Raw genomic sequence first — 15,753 nt, forward strand, 5'->3', positions numbered from 1 at the left:
GTGGGAATGTCATTGCCAAACCATACATTGGAAGCCTGGTGACTCACACTTTTCGTTTACTTCTTGATTTAAAAACAACAGTAACTCTAGCGACAGCTGCAGCATACGAAAAGTGTGTACCACTAAGTGAGAAGAAACTAGCTGACCTCAAGAAATTGGAGCCATATGTCCCTGAAAAGAACCTATGCATTTACAGAGTTCTCTACAACTGGCCTTCAGTAGACAGCAGAGGGCTTGACAGTGAGTAACAGACATGGGTACAAGCAATATTTCATTAAGCTTGCTCTTTACCTGATTGTAATTTGTACTTAAAAGTAGTTGTTCAGAATCTGTTATGTACACATAAAATAAGAATTTTGGTAATGAGAAATAATACAGCTGATCTTCAGAAACTGTTATGTAGCCTAATAATAACAATTTTTTGTACTGAACATAATAACTTTACAAATGAACTGCTGAGTAACACAGACTTACATTTCTGGCAACCAACTGATTTCAGAAACAGCACATGTCCATGAACTTTGCGTATTTAAATCATTATATACTCTAATCATTACTTCATTGAAAACAGTGTCTGGATATCACCAGAAACTGTGCCGTTCAAAGTAAAATAGAGCTGTCAAAGAAAATAGAATTCTCAGGCCCACAAACTTATTTTTCCGTTTTTCTCAAAATCAACATGCATGGACTAATGCTGTTTCTGCAGTCAGAGATTCAAATGCACTCACCACTTTTTTACCATTCTATCACTCATAATGATTTCTCCATAAACTGCACAGATCTCATGATAAATATTTATTGCTTTTAGGCCTTTAGCACTAAGAAATCTTATAACAACCCATACTTCACAGTCGCGGGACTCACAATTATCGGTGGCATCTTAAACACCCAGTACACAACATAAACAAGGAAGAATCAGACTGTAATGGTGTCAGTGCATAGACAACAGATGTAGGTACCCAGTGCACATGTGCAGAACGCTGACCGCAGCGCTGCGGCCGCGATGGGGCAAAACAGTACTTACTTAAAAAACACGCCTCATATAATTCACAAATAGATCCACAGTCAACTGCTGACAAATTTTAAATCCCATAAGATAACCTTTACAAAATAATTAATGGTGAAACAACATACATTTTGTCCAAGGCACTTCCTGTTTGATTCGTGTATGGAGCATGGGAAAAATGATTGTTTAAATGCCTCTGTGTGTGCTGTGAGTAATCTAATATTGTCCTCACAATTCCTTTGTGAGCAATATGTAGGGGGTTGTAGTATATTCCTAAAGTCTTCATTTAAGGCCGGTTCTTGAAACTTTGTAAACTGGGTTTCACAGGATTGTTTGAGTCTATCTTCAAGAGTATGCCAATTCAGTTACTTCAGCATCTCTGTGACACTCACCCACAGGTCAAACAAACCTCTGACCATTTGTTCTGCCCTTCTCTGTATGTGTTCAATGTCCCCTGTTAGTCCTATTTAGTACAGGTCCCACACACTTGAGCAATATTCCAGAATGGATTGCACAAATGATTTATAAGCAATCACCTTTGTAGAGAATGTTACCTGTATTCTACCAATAAACCCAAGGCTACCACTTGCTTTATCTGCAACTGCGCTTATGTGATCATTCCATTTCATATCCCTACAAAGTGATACACACAAGTATTTGTACAATTTAGCCAATTCCAACTGTGGCCCATTTATGTCATAGTCAAAGGATACTATGCCTTCTCATTTTATGATGTGCATAATTTTACATTTCTAAATATTTAACATAAGCTGCCAATCTTTCCACCACTTATCAAGATCTGACTGAATATTTATGCAGCTTCTTTCGGTCAGTACTTCACTACAGATAACCGTGTCATCTGCAAAAAGTTTGAGATTGCTATTAATATTGCCTGCAAAGTTATTAATATACTACATCAACAGCAAGGATCCCAACACACTTTCCTAGGACACACACAAAGTTACTTCCACATCTGACGATGACTCTCCATTCAAGATAATATGCTGCATCCTCCTAACCAATCCAGTCACAAATTTCACTTGTTACCCTATATTATCATTATATATTTTTGACAATAACTGCACCTATATGACTGCATTGGTCCAAAGCTTTCAGTGTGTCATGTGAGAAAAGTGAGAGTTGGGCTTTGCATGATCGATGTTTTCGGAATCAATCCTGATTGGCATGGAAGAGGTCATTCTGTTCGAGATACCTCATTATGTTTTGAGTCAAGAAAATGGGCTAAGTCTCTATAACAAATCAATGTCTAGGGTTTTGGAAGGTAGTAATGTGGAACACTTCTACTACCCTTTTTTAAATGGTGCGACCTGTGCTGTCTTCCAACTACTGGGACCAGTTTTTCGTTCAAGGGATCTATAATAGATTATAGTAAGAAGAGAGGCTAATCAGCTGCAAATTCAGTACAGAATCTGATAGGGCGTTATGACCTAGAATTTTCAGTGGCACAAGGATTAAATGGGAGGAATTCTCCTGGGTTTTCCTTTGTAAAAATACATTTGAAAATGGAATGAAGCATTTCAGCTTTTGCTTTGCTACCCTCAATTTCAGCTCCTGTGACTGGATATTAACTTTGGAGTCACTAACAGGCCATACATATGACTAGTATTTCTTTGAATTTTCTGCAATATCATTTGACAATATTCTGCTATGGTAATCACTGAAGGCTTCACGCATTCCTCTCGACAGCCAAATGTGTTTCATTCAGCATCTCTCTATACAGGGTGTTGCAAAAAGGTACCGTCAAAATTTCAGGAAACATTCCTCACATAAATAAAGAAAAGATGTTATGTGGACATGAGTCCAGAAACGCTTAATTTCCATGTTAGAGCTCATTTTAGTTTCGTCAGTATGTACTGTACTTCCTCAATTCACCGCCATGATTTCATACGGGATACTCTACCTGTGCTGCTACAACATGTGCCTTTACAAGTACGACACAACATGCGGTTCATGCACATGGAGCTCCTGCACATTTCAGTCAAAGTGTTCGTACACTTCTCAACAACAGATTCGGTGACCGATGGATTGGTAGAGGCGGACCAATTCCATGGCCACCACACTCTCCTGACTTCAACCCTCTTGACTTTCATTTATGGGGGCATTTGAAAGCTCTCGTCTACGCAACCCCGGTACCAAATGTAGAGACTCTTCGTGCTTGTATTGTGGACGGCTGTGATACAATACGCCATTCTCCAGGGCTGCATCAGCACATCAGGGATTCCATGCGACGGAGGGTGGGTGCATGTGTCCTCGCTACCAGAGGACATTTTGAACATTTCCTGTAACAAAGTGTTTGAAGTCACGCTGGTACATTCTGTTGCTGTGTGTTTCCATTCCATGATTAATGTGATTTGAAGAGAAGTAATAAAATGAGCTCTAACATGGCAAGTAAGCATTTCCAGACACATGTCCACATAACATATTTTCTTTCTTTGTGTGTGAGGAATGTTTCCTGAAAGTTTGGCCGTACCTTTTTGTAACACCCTGTATATAGCGTTAAGCTTTTTACACTTATTGTGCAGTAGTCTGTTTCTTTAGAAGTATCTTTTCAGTGACTGCATACCAAGCGGTGTACCTCCCATTATGAACCATTTTACTAGGTGCATTGTCAACTATTCTTTTAAACTTGAGCTATAGTTTGTCTACACGACCCTGTTCTGCGCTGAAAGTTTCAAGGTCGTCATTGAGATGTAATACTACTGCCCCATTTTATTATTATTATTTTTTTTTTTTAATCTAGTTTATTGAACATATATATCTTTCTACTTGTTTTATTTGTCCTTTGTACTTTGGTAATCATTGTCACTGAGACGAGTTTCAATGTGGGCATCCTCAAACAGGTCAAGTCCTCTTGTTGCCATTACATCTAATACATTTCCATCATGAGTGGGGTTCTATCTGTTCTCGGAAGTTTTCAGAGAAGACTTTTTTAATGTTTCACGGGATGTCTTGTCACGCCACCAGTAACAAAACTGTAGTTCTCCCAATTGACTGTTGGATGGTTTAAGTCTTCATCGATGAAACTGAGTTTTTCTCTAAGTTTTTGATTACATCATGAGGTGCGTCTGGTGGGAAATAGAAGGATCTAATTACCATTTTATGCCCATCCCTGATACTGAGATTTGCCCACACAATCTCACACGCAACTTAAATTTCTATCTCAGTGGTTGTGAGTTTCTTTTCTACAGTGATAAATACACAACCTCCATTTTTCATTAACCTATTCTTTCGATAAATACTTAAATTTTCCCAAAAATCTCACTGCTGTCAATTCAAGTTTCAGACAGATTACTGTACCTCATATTATGTGAGCTTCACTGCTTTTCAGGAGCACTTCAAACTCTGGCACTTTGCTCTTTGGTAGACAATTACTAGGATTTTTATACTCTCACCTATAGGGGGTGTTCTTTTGGACCTTACACTTATATTTCTGGGTCTCCTAAGGTGTCGTTATCTGGACTGGACGGAGAATCTAAAAAGAACCTTGTGTGCACCCTGCACACAGTCAGCTACTTGAGTAGCAGCCTGTGATGTGTACTGCACACCTTGCTCATTTAGGGGGGAGGGGGGACACCTTACAGTTCTCAACCTTATGGCGCAAGTTCAGGAAGTTTCAGTGTAGCATGTTACAGAACCTTCAAAGTCTCTGGTTCAGTCATTCCACTCAACCCAGAACTAGGTGGCAAAGATCAGTTCTGGGAACAATGCTGCAAATTGTGAGCTTTATTGAAACTCCATGCACAAGGCTTGTCTTTTCAATCTCCTCTACAAGTCACTGGAATGATCAGAGTATGACCACAGATCCTAGATGACAGGCATCGTTAGTTCCAAAGTGCATCACAATCTGCAGTTGATTATATCCTGCTCCCTCAGCAGCTGCTGAAATAGCTTCTTCAACCTGTTGAATGAGGCTCCCGGGCATACACACTGAGTGCACCTGGTGTTCCTTCCTGTCCCCCGTTGCTATTTCCCTAAGAGGTACCATTATTTGCCGTATAACTGAACTGCCAAAGATTAATAGACCCCTTCCTTTGTGTTTGCTCCTCTTGACACAGGACTATGCATGTTTTCCCAAAACAGGTGAAGAGAGTCACAATGGCTCTGTTTCAGTTTCAATGAAAGACAGCACCTCGAATTTGTTGGTGAAGGGGATCAGTGTAACACCATGAGTCCTTCCTGGTTACTGTCTACCCTACACAGGATGCCTAGATCTATGATTGACATGCCACTTGCAGTCAGATGAATGAGTACTGGCACATCCCGTATTTCCTGCGGAGGTGACAGGATACACAGGAGGAATTTGCAGCAGTTCCCAATCATTTGACAAACGTCAACTAACTCCTACCAGATTTGAAAACAGCATTCACAGTGGTGCTGCAATGTGGCTTATGCAATCTTTTACAGGTCAATGAACAAACAGCTAAACTAAGCCTGCTCACTACCTTTGAATCTGTAAAGCTAAAAAATTACTAATTTATTATAGTAATTTAAGCAAATAGACAAAACAAGGTTTCTATTAAGACAACTGAAAAATCTGTGTTAAAAATTACTAGTTTCCTAAAACTTTTTGAGGTTAAGTATAGTCACTAACAAACTTGCAAATGTTGTGAATGAGGATAGGCCTTATGTTCTCAAAAATTTTAAAAGAGCACAAATCATTTTAAGCCTACAATGGGCGATAACAGTACGAGTTTGTCGCAGTACACAGAAATGATTGAAATTTTACAATATATCATAACACAAATGAATATTGAAACAATCAATGAAAGAGTATGCACAAGTTTTCAGTTTTATATAAAAATGAGTTTCATTTTGAAGCACCATGAACTTTTTTGCCACAATACCTTTCACTGTCTTCTGCATGGGCTCCTACATGCAACATCCGTGAAAGAAATCTGATATGCCTGAATAATGAGGTATTGAATGAGCAGATGTTTCATTTTGTTCCAACAATTTGTGCCTTTCCAGTATGAAACCACCCGTAACACTGAAACTGTACGCCTTTGAGACAAAAGTTTACAAGACTAAAATATGTGACATACTAATGCTAAATTATACAACAAAATGAAATTTCCTCCAAGCCTTATGGTATTGGAATGGATTCCAGTAATGAATGCAACCAGCAGAACATAATCTTGCATGCCATCACCGTTACGCATAAAGCACAACAAAAATTTTCTTGTTGGATAACTCTTCACAATTAACAAGAAACATTTCACATTAAAAATTGTGCAGTGCTAGTAAAAAGGCACTGCTTAATAAAAGTAATCTGACAGTGAACACGCCATTCTCCAACATGACTTTTGTACACTCCAGTGAAGAAATGTGAGAATAGAATTGTGACACTGAGGGCTGGGTTTAAAATTAGGATCATATTTGAGATGAGTGATAGGCAAGTTATAGTAACAAAGATAAACAAATTATTATGCTGATGTATTTAGAAAAATATACCAAAACATGGTATGTTACACATTTGTCAAATATAAACACATTGTTTCTTACAAACTTAATTTTTATAAAAATATAAACAGTTTTTGGCAGTTTTTCATTTCAGGTTAAGTTTTGGGCTATTTTAAATGAAAGTTCACTGAGCAAGTGCCTTTGTTTTGTTTAAATCTTGTGAGTAACACTGCAAGGGTTTGAGTGCCAGGTGAAAGTTGCCTGACACTTAGAAACTGCATTAACATGGTAATGGGAGGAACTTTGCACAAATATACAGGTGTGTGTCACTGCAGGGAACATTGGTGGGCTACACTTAGGTATCAAAATGTGGGTTTCAAGCTCAGTGATGTGATAATATCTTCACATTGCAACAAATTCAAGAAACGTGTTGTGAGCAGAAGATCCCACTGTTCATTGTTTTCATCGATCTACATAAAACAATTGACAAGGTCATTTTACTAGTGAAGGTATTGTGTCCTCCAAATCTTCTGAAGATGACAGGGCTTTCACAATGGTATATAGGGCACTGTAATATTTGATGGAAGCACATCTGATCTGTTTGCTGTGCAAAGAGAAGTTGGTCAAGGTTGCATACTGGCCCCTGCCATGTTTGTATATTCTTCTCACTACTTCTTGAGCTTGCTTTTGGTGAAACAAACCTGGATATCCATCTACAAACCAGTGCTGATGGGAAACTTTAAAAGATGTTGCTATTTCGACCTAACCACTATTGCGAGGACTTACCTGTATGTAACCTTTTATTCACAGACGATACAGCATTTGTAGCACTAACTCAAGATGACTTTCAAAGGTTTATGGACAAATCTGCTATTGTGTACAAGTGAGTGTACATGAATGTAAAGAAGTCTTGAGAGTGATGCAAGGATACATGGCTATGCCTACCACAAAATTGGGCGACTCCCTGTTGAATGTAGGTGACAAAGTCTGCTACGTTGGCTCACTGGTGTTGGAGGTCTCTCTCTGGAGGACGAAATAAATGCAAGAACTGGCAAAGCAGCAAATACATTCAAGGGACTCCACATAAGAATATAGGGCAACAAGCTCCATATGGTGCCCACAAACATACTAGTCTATCCAGTATGTGTGCTGAGCATCCCTGTGTATGGCTTGTATATTATATGCTTAACAAGAAGTGTGGCTTCAGTTTTGTGTGTGTGTGTGTGTGTGTGTGTGTGTGTGTGTAGTGATGACGAAGACCTCAATGGCCGAAAGCTTTAATTGTGAGAGTTTTTTTGTTGTGCCTATCTGCGACTTAGCATCTCCACAATATGGTTAGTAGTAACTTTCCTTCTCATAATACTGTTACATTCCATCCAAGAATGTAAGCTCAACATCTTACATTTGCTCTCCTTACAAAATATTCTATGCATAACATGGAGGGATCATGTGACAAATGAGACAATCTTTAATACTTTGAAGATACTAGATATCATCGCCACCTCAAGGAACAATGCATGTTGTGACTAGGACACTTGCATCATGTGGACCACTCACGTCTTCCCTTACACTCACTGCTAAGATATCACTTACCAAGAGGCCACCTAGAAGATCTGCACTGTGCCTGAAAGAGTGCATCAAGCACAATATGAAAACTTTTAATATAGACTGCAACAAATGAAAGGGGCTCAATGAAGACTGCAGCACATTCTGGAAACTTGTCAAAGACAGCAACAAGTTCCATGACAATACTTGGCTGCTCAACGACTTAGTTTTGAAACAATCATGTAGACAAGCACCAATGACAAACCCCTCTTTCAGGGTGATACACCCTTGCAGTATCTATGGATGCCTAGTGGGCTCTTGCATAGGACACCTGAGTCACCAATGAAAGTGTTTTGGTGGTACTAGTTGGATCTCCCGTTAGGAAGTATACGCCATTAAGTTGGAATGAGCATCACAATGAAGGCCATTACTATAAATAGTGTAATAATGACCAGAGGAAAACAAATGTGTGCAGATCAATATTTAAACATATAAAAACCCACAAATGATGAGAAAGACTAGACTCTTTATGAACATAACTAATATGTTTCTTGACCAATTAAAAAAAAAAAAAAAAGTAAATCTCCAGCTTCCCCATGCAGTGTTACCAAGTACTGCAATGACATTAGAAACAATGAATTTTTTAATATTTCATATAACTGAAGCTTAAACTGCTTTTTAAAATAACAGCAGAAAATAATCTCATATATTTCTACATAGCAATCATGTTTTCACAAAATACCTTGACTAAAAATAAAAAGAATGAACAATGGCACAGGGTCTACTCATCTGCTGAAATGATGGTTGACCACAAAGGATGGTATCTGCTGACACAGGTAGAATATGCCATAATCTCCACACGTTTGCTGATGGATGACTAGAGTGCCGAGCTAGCATGAAAAACTGTACAGACTACATTTTTAGTAGAAATGATTCTCTGAATAGCAGCTACAAAAACAATTTAACATGAAAATCTATTCCAATATTGATTAAAAAATAAATCAACAGTAACACAGGGAGATGGAAACTTTGAACAGTTATTTTGAACCTCTGAGTATGACACCAAAACCTCTGTTGTACACAGATGAAGTAGATAAAAAAAACCATAGGTATTCAGAATTGCTGCTTGCATACAAATTATAAATTAAATAAAGGAGATACAAAATAAGTTACATTCTCCATGAACATTACAATTCTTTTTCAGAGTGCATACTGCAACACTGAACCCACTGAACAAAACTAAAGAGAACTCTTGTACTTCACAGCCCATCTATTTCAGTGTTTGTAAGCTAATAGTAATGGTCTTTAATTTCATTTCCAAGCAAGGCCAATTGCCAGATATGGGAATCACTGAGGAGGAGGTTTCACAACATAAATTTGCCGTTGCCCTTTGGTGAATGACACTTGCCACTGAAGCCCACGCTTTTCTGCTTCAGTTTTGAATGCTGCCACCTCTTCATGTGTCATGCCACTTGGCAATGGCAGAGTTTGAACATTTGGTTGTTTAACAAATGAATCAAGCCATTTTTTCACATCATTTGCAAATGCAGAAATACTGTAGTTTTCTTTGCCCTGAAAAAGAAAAGAAAGGAAGTATTTCATTCTCTAGTCACAAGATACTGCACAATTAATCATCTAAAGTCAATTGCTAACAAAGAGAACATATGGTTTGTTTGAAAATTATGAGCAAAGAAACATTTTAAATTAAAAATCAAAAAATATGCTAGCCTGACTTTTTTTTATGAGGCAGTGCTCTTCCAGTTGAATAATGTAAGCAGTCTCTACCAAACCTGCTCAATGCCCCAACCTGTCACAACTTCTCACGGTATTTTGAACTTGAAGGAAGGAAGGGAGGGAGGGAGATTAGTGTTTGATGTTCAATTGACAATGAGGTCTTTAGAGACAGAGAACAAGCTTGAATTGGTCCAAGGATGGTGAAGGAAATCAGTTGCACACTTTCAAAAGAACCATCCCAGCATATTCCTGGTGTGATTATACCTAAATCAGGATGGTCAGATGCAGATTCAAACAGTCATCCTGCTAGGTAGAAGTCCATTGTGCTAACCACTGCACCACCTTGCTCGGTTGTTGAACTTCCAAAAAACTCTTAGTAAGTTTCACGTCAATTCACATGGAACTAATAACTGATAGATGGTTATTAGATACAAGTCTTGTGATCAAAACATCCTCCATTTTATTCTCTCTCTTACATCTACTGGTCCTGTATTTCAAGACAACAAATGTGGGACATAGAGCAAAAGTGACAGACCAGAGCTTTGAGGAAGTTTATGAAGATAGTTTGGATGACTTATCTGAGATAACATGCACCACAAAGGCAGGAATCAAGTTTTTGTACTGCATATGGTTTTAATATGTCACCAAGATTCAAAATGAAAGAGCCATTGTCATACCCAGTAGTTAGTACTGGATAATTCAACAGCATTAGACAATAAGCTTGATTATGTCATGAAACTGTATTGAACAAGCTCCACACTCGTCACCCATGAGGTCGATGTGTATGATTCCTCCAGCTTAAGATGACTTCTAATAACCATCTGCATCATAAGTATCAGACATCACGAACCTGAATTAGTAAAAATTTAAAACACTACTTAACCTCCTAGTAGAAAGTGAACAAGTACACTCCTCTGTTATCATTGAGGGGGAATTACATTCAAGCTCTAAAAGAAGCATTTGATACACATAAAACCACGAGACAGCTAATTAAAAATGTCACAATCCATTTCTCACACCTACAAAAGTTCCATCAGATGCCTACCAGATATCAATAAACACCTGGTGGCAGACTCTATGACTATTTGTTGTTTTCTAACTGTTTATTCCATGTTGTTTGAATACTGCAAAGTTTATAGTTTTTGTACATATTATCAGCTTCTCTATATTTTAAAGTGAAAAATGATTAAGAATAGAAGTCTTCAGCTGGATGTAACAGAAGAAAGAATAATGGGAAATTACCTTAGTACACTATCTAGTTTGTTTCTTTCTCTATGCACTGAAGATAATATGTAACTTAACAATAATCCCAACTGACAGCTGGAATTATATAAAACCATCCAATTCCAGTTTTGTTATTACATAATCATCACACTGTATTCAGGTTTGCCTAACAATGCATTCTTCCAATGGAAGCTTCCTTAATATGTAATTACGACAATGAACTTCATAGAGCTAAATCGCTTTACAAACAGCTGTGCCTTAAGGGGTGAAATACAATGAAATTATATTGATGACCACTTGATCTGAAAAACTACAATGGGAAAATAACAAATAAAACAGAGGTGCAGTTCAAAGACCAACTGTGGTGGCTGTGGAAACATCAGAATGAAGATTACAAATGCTTATGAAAATGAGTGACACAGGAGACGAAAGATATGAGAATGAAATGGACAAATAGCTTTGGTAAATAGAAATGTGTGGCAAGAGCAAAATATTTGCAGGGCTGACAGGATAATAAGAGCTTTCAGATTTCCTGTTGTAGCTGCCTCACTATAACTTGTCAGGTCACACACGCTGCCCAGTCACATTAATGTGAATAACTATCTTTTGCAGCATGGACAATTGTGAGAAATCCAGGAAGGTAGTCAATGAGATTCTGAAAGGTTCCGACAGGGATAAAGAGCCATGCAGGCTCCAGTACCGTGGCCAGCTGCCAAGTTGGTCCCACATATTCTCAATTCCAAAGAGTTTGCTGCCAGAGGAGTAAGATAAAGTCATCCAGGTAGTCTCTGAATCATGTGCATACACTGCAACCTGGATGATACGTTGCATTGCCCTGCTGATAGATGTCATTATGCCACACAAAAACAAATTGCATGTGGGGTGGACATGGTTCCCACGGATAGATACATATTTGTGTTAATCCACTGTGCCTTCCCGAATGACAAGATTATCTAGGGACTGCCATGAAAAACATTCCTCACACCGTAATGCTACCTCCTCTGGCCTGGATACTTCTGATGGTTGTTGCAGGTTGTTTGCTATCAGACATGTTGCACACTCCAACGACAATCTGTTCAATGGAGCACAAAATGCGATTCATCGGAAAAGGCCACTTTCTGCCATTTAGTGGGCATCTGAGTGCAGTATTGGTGTGCAAATTCCAGCCTTCGTCACCGATAAACAGCAGTCAGCAGGGGTGCATGAACTAGGTGCCTGCTGTGGAGACCAATATGCAGCAACTTTAGCTGAACTGTTTTTGAGGAGGTAGTGTTGGTATCCCCTTGGTTCATCTGGGTAATAAGTTGCTCACCAATTACATCTCTCACACCTATTCACCCATACACATCTCTGCAACCACTGTTCACCCCTGTTATCTATGGCCCATGATGCAGCACAGTTGCCTTGGAGCTAGGTTTGGATAGTGCCATTTTGCCATGCACGGTATACTTTAACCACGGCAGCTTATGCTTCTACCCTTTGCTCTATAGCCAATGGATCATGCCCATTTGGATTGGACGTCAGACAAATCACTCCATTTCTGTATTATGACAACAACTGCTCTGCTCTGTTTTCCATATTTCCTGACATACATTATCTACCCCCCCCCCCCCCCCCCCCGCACTAGTGTTGCCACCTACCACCAGTGAGAGAGGAGGAGGGACCAAACTGCTAGGTCATTGGTCCCTCCGTTCGATTAAAATAATTCCACAAGTGTGGGAGGAAAACAATAGAGACATACAAAACACAGCTGGAAGAAAGAAAAAACCACCACAAGAACAACAGAAGGGCAACAAACACTAAAATGGACAAAATTAGACAAGAATACCACAGAGAGACACAAGAAACAAGTAGAAGATATGAAAATAAGAAAGCAGATTACCATGGTTGGCTGACCACAAGAATAACAAGGAGAAGCCAGCCACTCTGCAACACATTAAAACCTCCACCCTAAAAGCACTAGGGTGGAGGACACAGAGGGACAAAGGATATCTGCTAAAACTTAGATCAAATGATAAAATCCACCCTCACGAATATGAAGTAAAACTATATCAGCCGATGAGGTACTGTCACATAAAATTAGCGGCAACGAGTCCGGTAACCCAAGATTCCATTGCAGGGCAGTCAGAGTGGGACAGAGCACCAGAATATGGGCTACTGTCAACCGGGCGCCACACCAACACTGAGGCAGGATTTCACGGCGCAGGAGGTAGCTGTGGGTCACCCAAGCGTGGCCAATGCGAAGCCAACAGAGAACCACAGAGTCCCTGCGAGAGGCCCGCATGAAGGACGTCCACACATTCGTAGTCTCCTTAATGACATGCAGTTTGTTGTGCATGCGGAGGTTATGCCATTCCGTTTTCCAAAGCCGAAAAACCTGGCGGCATAATAATGAAGGCAGGTCAGATTCAGAGACTCCTATCTCCAGAAGCTGTTTCCGCATAGCCTGTTTGGCCAGCCTGTCAGCAAGTTCGTTGCCTGGGATTCCAACATGTCCCGGGGTCCAGACAAACACCACGGAACGACTGGACCATTCCAGGGCATAGATGGACTGGTGGATAGTCGCTGCCAAAGGATGACGAGGGTAGCACTAGTCGATAGCTTGCAGACTGCTCAAGGAGTCAGTACACAGAAGAAACGACTCCCCAGAGCATGAATGGATATACTGAAGTGCATGAGATATGGCCACCAGCGCTACAGTGAATACACTGCAGCCTTCGGGCAAGGAATGCTGTTCAATATGGTCTCTGTGGACGTAGGTGAAGTCAACATGACCATCAGCCATCAAGCTGTTAGTGTAAACCATTTCAGAGCCCCGGAACCTGTCACAAATTGAGAGGAACTGACAGCAGAGAGCTGCGGGAGTAACTGAGTCCTTAGGGTCACGCAAAAGGTCCAGACGAATATGCAGCCTAGGTGTACACCATGGAGGTGTATGCGGCTGGACCTGGATGGGAGGCAGTAAAGGGAATGACTCCAGTTTAGATAGAAGGGATTGGACACGAACTGCAATCGTGAGCCCTGACCTGGGCCATCGATGCGGGAGACAAACCGCCATGGGTGGGAGAAGGAGATGGTAATTCAGATGCTCAGGAGAACTATGAATGTGTGCAACATTACTGGCAAGCAGTTTTTCACGCCTAACCTTCAATGGAGGGACTTTAGCCTCCACCAGGATGATGATTACTGGATTTGTTCTAACAGCACCCGTCACTTGGCAAACACAAGAGGGGTGCACTAGGTCGAATAAATACAACACTGAGGGCACCGGAGGGCATTGAGGTGCTGCCAGCAATTCCACTTAAGCTGACAAAGGTGAGGAAGCCAAGTCAATCAGGTGTCGAAAACCAGTCCTAAGAATCGATATGTCTCCACTACAGTGAGTGGATTGTCATTAAGGTAAAGTTCTGGTTCAACGTTGACAGAAGTGTATAACACACGACTTTGTGGTTGAAAACTGGGGGCTAGAGCCCAGGACTGCGCCTTGTGGATCGTTCCCTGTAGGCGCTGCACAGCAACACCAGTACTGGAGCAGCAGTACGAAACGCAGAAATTGTCTGCAAACAGAGAAGGTGAGACAGACGGTCCTACAGCTGCCGCTAGGCCGTTAATAGCCACTAAAAATAGTGAGTTGCTCAATACAGAGCCCTGCGGGACACCATTCTCCTGGATATGGGGGAACAATAGGAGGCACCAACCTAGACATGGAAAGTACGGAGCGACAGGAAATTGTGGATAAAAATTGGGAGCGGGCACTGGAGATCCCACTCATACAATGTGGCAAGGACACGATGTCGCCAGGTCATGTTGTCATGTTGTAAGTTTTAGGTAAGCAAAAAAAAAAGCAACAATGTGTAGGCTGTTTGGATGTCAGACTCAAGGGACACACGATTATCAGTGGTAGAGCGACCCTGGCTGAAACAGCCCTGGCATGGAGTCAGTAGGCCACATGACTCCACGACCCAAACCAACTGCCGACACACCATATGTTCTAGCAGCTTACAAAGAACATTGGTGAGGTGATGGACCGATAGCTATCCACATCAAGTGAGTTTTTACTGGGTTTGAGCAGTAGTACGATAGCGCTCCCCCAGCACTGCGATGGAAAGATGCCATCACACCAGATCCGGTTGAAGATGACGAGGAGGTGTCACTTGCAGTAAGACGAGAGATGTTTAATCATCCTACTGTGGATCCGATCTGCCCCAGGAGCTGTGTTGGGGCAATGTGCAAGCGCAATGAGGAGCTCCCACTCTGTAAATGGAGTGTTATAGGGTTCACTGTGGCATGTAGTGAACGAAAGGACTATACCTTCCAGCCGCTGTCTGAGAGTGCGAAAGGATGGGAGGTAATTCTCTGACACAGAGGCTCGAGCATAGTGTTCAGCAAAGGGCTTGACAATCGCTTTCGCGTCCGCAGATAACATGCCATCGATGGCAACGCCAGGATACCTGTTGGCTGTTGGGGTCTGGTACCCAAAAACATGTCTGATCTTTGTCCAGACTTTGGGAAAGTGATGTATGGTACCCAATGGTTGACACGTACCTCTCCCAACACTCCTGTTTCCATTTTTTTATTAAGCTGGTGGACGTGGGCACGGAGCCGTTTAAAGGCTGTTAGATGCTCTAGGGAAGGGTGCTGCTTATGTTGCTGTAGAACTCACCGACACACTTTAATTGCATCAGGAACTTCCAGCGACCACCAAGGTACTGACTTTCTCCGAGGCACCCTAAAGAATGAGGGATCGCATTTTCCACTGCAGAAACTATCGTAGTAGTGACCTGCCAATGACAACATCAATGGCACCATGTGGGGAACGGCCA

At 40.8% G+C, this 15,753-nt stretch overlaps 1 protein-coding gene across 1 annotated transcript in view; it reads right to left on the bottom strand.

Moving 5' to 3' along the window:
- Positions 1-5,885: 5,885 nt before the first annotated feature.
- LOC126151928 (inactive peptidyl-prolyl cis-trans isomerase FKBP6) overlaps positions 5,886-15,753 on the bottom strand; it is a 76,657-nt gene continuing 66,789 nt past the window's right edge. The window contains exon 8 of the mRNA XM_049915974.1: positions 5,886-9,544. Within this exon, the coding sequence (XP_049771931.1) occupies positions 9,320-9,544 (225 nt within the window). The 3' untranslated portion in view covers positions 5,886-9,319. The remainder of the gene's footprint in view (positions 9,545-15,753) is intronic.

The sequence above is a fragment of the Schistocerca cancellata genome, chromosome 2 (assembly GCF_023864275.1).
Source record: "Schistocerca cancellata isolate TAMUIC-IGC-003103 chromosome 2, iqSchCanc2.1, whole genome shotgun sequence".
NCBI lineage: Eukaryota > Metazoa > Arthropoda > Insecta > Orthoptera > Acrididae > Schistocerca > Schistocerca cancellata.